The sequence below is a fragment of the Akebia trifoliata genome, chromosome 8 (genome assembly GCF_017979445.1).
Source record: "Akebia trifoliata isolate Shusen 1 chromosome 8, ASM1797944v1, whole genome shotgun sequence".
In the NCBI taxonomy this organism is placed as follows: domain Eukaryota; kingdom Viridiplantae; phylum Streptophyta; class Magnoliopsida; order Ranunculales; family Lardizabalaceae; genus Akebia; species Akebia trifoliata.
In genome coordinates, this window is record NC_141382.1 from 7348648 (window position 1) to 7352409 (window position 3762).

General features: G+C 34.0%; 1 protein-coding gene across 1 annotated transcript; it reads right to left on the reverse strand.

Annotated features, from left to right (window-relative positions):
- Positions 1 to 1253: 1253 nt before the first annotated feature.
- LOC147395838 (NAC domain-containing protein JA2L-like) lies at positions 1254 to 2491 on the reverse strand. The gene is made up of 3 exons (XM_086451304.1): positions 2281 to 2491; positions 1747 to 2000; positions 1254 to 1647 (listed from the first exon to the last, which is right to left on the reverse strand). Exons 1-3 carry the CDS (start codon positions 2435 to 2437, stop codon positions 1432 to 1434), a joined length of 627 nt encoding a protein of 208 aa, XP_086307430.1. The 5' UTR covers positions 2438 to 2491; the 3' UTR covers positions 1254 to 1431.
- Positions 2492 to 3762: the final 1271 nt, after the last annotated feature.

Consider the following 3762-nt stretch of genomic DNA (forward strand, 5'->3'; position numbering starts at 1 on the left):
GGCTTCTCATCCAAATAGCCATAACTATCATAGTCAAAATGAGTTCTGACCACTAAAAATCATCAATGAAGCTGTTCTCTAGTTTTTTGTCTTTTTGACTTTGAGGTTCACCCAGGTGTGAGTAAATATCAATGGACAATGGGTCCCTAAGCCAACAAGATTAGACATTCCAGTCTCAGGTGTAATAGACCAACACTGCTCTTTAATGGCTTTTGAAAACTCATGTTTTTCAAATCTTGAACAAAGTCACCAACATGTTTTTTATATCTCTAAGCAAAGCAATTGATTTTCACCTATTTTAAATCTGCTTGAAGTAATTCAATCTTGTATTAATTTATTTTTACTACAATTCTTAACTTTTTTAATGTATATATAACATGTTCCCGACCCCTTTTCATTTTCTTTTAGATTTTTCGTATTCTATGTTCTACTTCTTCATTCCTTCCTCCCTTACCTCTCAAATGTATGCATAGTATACATGTAATTAGAAAAACTCCAAGTAGACTATGTTAGTAAGGTTTCCACCATGACTAACACTTATGGACGTGCCACATGGGAAGAAGGGTACCTGGCTGACTAGTCAGCTTCTACCATGGCTAACAATTATGGGCACGCCACATTGGAAGAAGGGTACCTAGCTGACTATGTTAGGTAGGCCCCCACCATGATCAACACTTATGGGCATTTCATGTGGGAATAGGGTGTGAAAAAAAAAATGAAACAATGAAAAGGATAAAAATCTTCATGGTTCGACACCTATGAGCATGTCACGTGGGAAGAGGGTGTGAAAAAAATATGAAACAACGAAGAGGATAAAAATCACATAAACACTAGGATTTACGTGGTTCGATAAAGCGTCTACATTCACGAAACTAATCAAGAACAATCACTTTTTTCTCTAGAGTATTTTTATAACCCTAGAGATCACTATTTATAAAATCACGAGTCGCTTCATCTCCCAAAAAGAAAAGAAAAAAGCCTTAAAAAAATATTACACAATTACCTAGGGGCTTCACCCCCAAGCCCCTAAGAAGTGGGACTCCTCCCTTTACCCTTGCCTAGTAAAAAATTCAAGACATTATTTAACCGAAGGGGACCCGGATAGCCAATTACCCTAAACATTGGCAACATCTAGTTTCTCCCAAAGTGCTTGTCAAGATGGGATCCTAACTGGCTATAGCCAATTTTCTCTACATGAGGGATATTGGTTGATTGGCATGAAGCAACCAAGGATCATGAAACTCTGAAACCATAACTAAATCATAAAGCAAGCAAGATTTTATTTATTTATATTCTTTTTTATCCCTGCAAATACTTCATTCTTAACAATCAGGTAAAAATCTTCCTCAAACAGATCATAGTGAACACATCCTGTCCCTGTCGAGGTTCGTAAAAATTCAGGAGACATGGTGTTCCCCAGCTGATACTACTTTATTCATTGTTGAAATACCTCGTCTGGTTTGTAAAACTCCATTCCATCGTTTCTTGATCAGTATGAAGTTGTAACTGCTCCGTAGGAAATTCTTGGTTGGAACAAGATGATTCTGTCAAACCATAGCTCATAACCGATCCATTACGGTCGACCACTTTATTCTTTGCACGACCACTATTTATAATTCTACACAATACCATTTCTTGAAATTGCTTCTAAAATATAGAAGAAAAAAAGAAATGTCAACAACCCAAAAAAAAATGTTTCAAGTTCTATGAACTACAAGATAACAAGAATAAAAAAAAAACACCAACCTTGTTCTGTTTGTCATGAATTGGGGGTAAAGTATACTCGTGCATTATCCATTCAGTGTTCTCTCTGTTGTCCTGTTTGAATATTAGCGCTTGCCTGTGTCCAATCACCTCACCTTTATCACAAATTTTCTTAACATTACCATGAGTAATCCATCGACCTCTTCCTGCCACAGTTCGATGGGCTGAGTTCGCTGTCTTCTGTTTTCTTAGAACGTAGCAATACCGTTCTTTAACCTTTTCTTTCACCTCAAGCTCTGAAAAAAAAAAACAAAACCATAAAATTACTTTATTAAAGAATGTGGACCGACAATTTTTTATCAATAATTTGTAAACTACTTTTGATGGATTTAGAAATTTCAGATTGGGCTGATTTTTTGTGAGGATGATCTTCTCATCATAGAGATCATCCTCACAAAAAATCAGCTCAATCTGAAACTTCTAACCCATATTTTGAAAAATAATTGTTTTTTATTTATGTCCCTTGAATCCCCCCCATACTTATATACATTCATACATACATAAACACACACATACCTGGGAGATTCCATGGTTCAAAGTCGTAAACGTTGCAATCCTTAATGGGTTTTGATCCAACCTCATCTTGATTTACCTTAGCTATAAGTTTGGCCAATAAATCTGCATCCGTAGGAGAGAACTTGTAATCTTTGTTTGGAAATATGCAGTCCGACATTGATGGACACTAACAGCTTACTACTCTTCTTCTCTGTCTCAAATGCCAATTAAGGTAAGAGATATAAGTTGAGAGAGTTAAATTTAGCTCCTTTTATACTACTTCAAAGATTTACTGTTTTTCAAACTCCAAATCCAACTTCATAAGGTTGAGTTAGAGTTAGAGTTTGATGGATCTGGATCACAAACTTAGATTCTAATAAGGGCCCAATATTCTCAATAACTTATTGAACCAATTTTGAATCCTTCCGATCCCATAACCCAATCCGGTAATGTGTTGAAATATACCAACTAATGCAAATCTAACCTTATTTACAAATGTTCAATTTGGTAGATAACTTAGAGTTATAATCTACAATAAATTTTATCAAGTTGACTTAGTCAAATGGTTTCAGCGAGTTTGAGGGACTGAGTGTTCAAAATCCAAGTAGACTCAACGAGTTATAAAGTCTGAACTCAGAAATCAAAACTATATATTGGGCCCAAAGAAAGTGGGACAACGAATTACTCTACTAGGTTGAGATCTTGAGATAAGAGGGACCGAAAAAAATAAAAACAGAATTTCTAAAAATCAGTACCAAACTTCAAGGGATTGGTACAGCATAAGAAATAGTAACGAAATCATAGGGATTAGTATTAGTAATAAAATTCTAGGGATTAGCAAAATTTATATTAAAGAAATCTAGGGATCACCAATTAATTAAAGGGGAAGTATTCAATAAAAACCTGTCAAAATGAACTCAGAACTGGCAAGTGCTGTTTGGAAAACGCCATTAGGTTTTGGTTATTTTCAAATTAAATCCCAAGATTACCCCCTTCACCAAAACCGCGTTTGTTATTGTTATTTTTTTTTTTTTAATTTTATTATTTATCTTAGGGGACAATTTTAAATAAAAATCTATAATAAATAATATGTTTAACAACTTTTAAAACTAAAAAAATATTAAATGAACCATAAAACTAACAATATAAGAAAAATGATAGATTTTTTTATTTTTTATTTTGGTTTAAAGAAACACCATAAAAAACACCACTCAAATAAGCGGTTTTGGTGAAGGGGCAATCTCGGTATTTAATTGAAAAATAATAAAGAAAATGCCAATTGAAATGGCGTTTCTAAAAACGCCACTTTGTCCGTTCTGGGTTCCGAACCAGATCCATCGGAACCAAACCAACCCAAATCGAACTGAAGTCGATTTGGTTCTATTCGGTTCTATGAGTTGCCAAAATTCTATAAATTGTAAGTTACATTTTTTAATGAAAAAATAAACATAAAATAAATCACTAATCTATTCATAGAAAATCATTAGTTTATGCATAAAAGAT